The following is a 1640-nucleotide window of genomic DNA, read 5'->3' as shown; positions in this document are numbered from 1 at the left end:
GGCGATGGCGAGGGGGAGGAAGGGAGAGGGAGGGGGCGGCGGTGAGGGTTAGGGTTGGCCTCCGGATTGCCTCGCGGGAGGTGACGTGGAGGTGAGTTGGTCTCTTCCTTACCAATTCCTCGCTTTTTCTCCTCCTATATGTAGCATGTTATACAATCATCGGGGAATTCAGTAAACCTACTCATTCCGTTTATCGCTTGCTCTTTCAGGCACTTCATGGGGGTTTCTTCTTCTGCTCTATTTCTATGTACAAATGGCACGGGCTGCAGTTGTCGGTGCTCTGTATCTTTTGTTGCGCTACTTTGGGTATGGTTTGGACTTAAAAGAAGCCATAATTATTGTTTGGTCTGGGCTGCGAGGTGCTGTTTCCCTATCATTAGCGCTGTCTGTTAAAGTAAGTTATATTCATGCACCACTTGACCATCTCATTTGTCTCTTATTATCACTATATTAGTCTACTTTTGTTCAAAAAATTAATCTATGATAATAATTTGAGGTTACTGGGTTACTTTTTACCAGCGTGCTAGTGATACAGCTCAACCTTTTCTGAAACCAGAAGTCGGAACAATGGTAGGTTAGTTTTTCCTGACAAAATACAAAATCAGAAAATTTAATTTGAGCAAGGCTTATTTTATCCATCTTTTTGTAGTTTGTGTTCTTCACTGGCGGCATCGTGTTTCTGACACTAATATTGAATGGTTCTACCACACAATTTTTGTTGCACGCACTTGGTATGGACAACCTGTCAGTAACAAAGGTTAGCTTTACAAATTACAAGTTTCATCTGTGGTTTTTTTAACCTTGGAGTTAAAGAATTTGCTTTTCTGTGTGCTAATAAGAAATCTTTTGACTCCTCTTTCATTTTCCTTAGATTAATTAGTAAATAGGAAGATTATATGGTGTGATTGTTACACATATTTTATTTCTGTGCCTATGAGTTCAGGGTTGGTGGATTAGCATCTTACATAACCATGGCATAAAAATGATTAATTTCTCTTTCAGTTGAACCTATTTGTAAGTCCAAAAGGTGTTCTGAGCCTTGCTTGCTATTTAGTTAGACCTCTTCATCCAGCAACTCCAAGGAGTAGGTTTTGTGTGACTGATACCTTGTTGCTTCCAGAAATATTAGTACTTTATCGTTTCACATGTGATTGATGATATGTATGTAGTATAGTAATGTTCTGCTCAGGCTCGGCATAAAATTATATTCTGATTACTGGTGCACAGCTTCGCATGTTGAATTATACTAGACATGAAATTCTAAACAATACATTAGAAGCTTTTGGTGATCTCAAAGATGATGAGGAGCTTGGTCCTGCTGACTGGGTTACAGTTAAGAAATATATCACAGGCTTGAGTAACTTGGAAGATGAACATGCACATCCACATGATGACAATCATGATCACGTACATACCATGAATTTAAAGGATGGTCGAGTGCGTCTTTTGAATGGTAGGCACCCCCCCCCCCCCACCCCCAGTTTGTTTGCTTTTCTGTTTTTGCCCCTAAATAGTTGGCTTTATATTTCGTCCATAATTCTATCTTGTCTCCGTATTTTATGGAGATGTTTAGTTTCATACTAAATGCAGTCAGTTAACAAAGATTTTTTTCCTTTTTGTAAACATTGCTTTCAGGTGTG

At 39.1% G+C, this 1640-nt stretch overlaps 1 protein-coding gene across 1 annotated transcript; it reads left to right on the top strand.

The window, feature by feature from the left end:
* Nucleotides 1-98: 98 nt before the first annotated feature.
* LOC119348074 (sodium/hydrogen exchanger 8-like) lies at nt 99-1464 on the top strand (the record flags this gene model as incomplete). The annotated part of the gene is made up of 4 exons (XM_037616455.1): nt 99-394; nt 520-570; nt 650-757; nt 1228-1464. Coding segments are annotated over exons 1-4 (537 nt in total), but the record flags the coding sequence as incomplete, so codon positions are not given.
* Between the last annotated feature and the right edge of the window lie 176 nt (nt 1465-1640).

This window comes from Triticum dicoccoides, unplaced genomic scaffold (assembly GCF_002162155.2).
Source record: "Triticum dicoccoides isolate Atlit2015 ecotype Zavitan unplaced genomic scaffold, WEW_v2.0 scaffold84060, whole genome shotgun sequence".
NCBI lineage: Eukaryota > Viridiplantae > Streptophyta > Magnoliopsida > Poales > Poaceae > Triticum > Triticum dicoccoides.
This window is presented reverse-complemented; position numbering and strand designations above follow the sequence as displayed.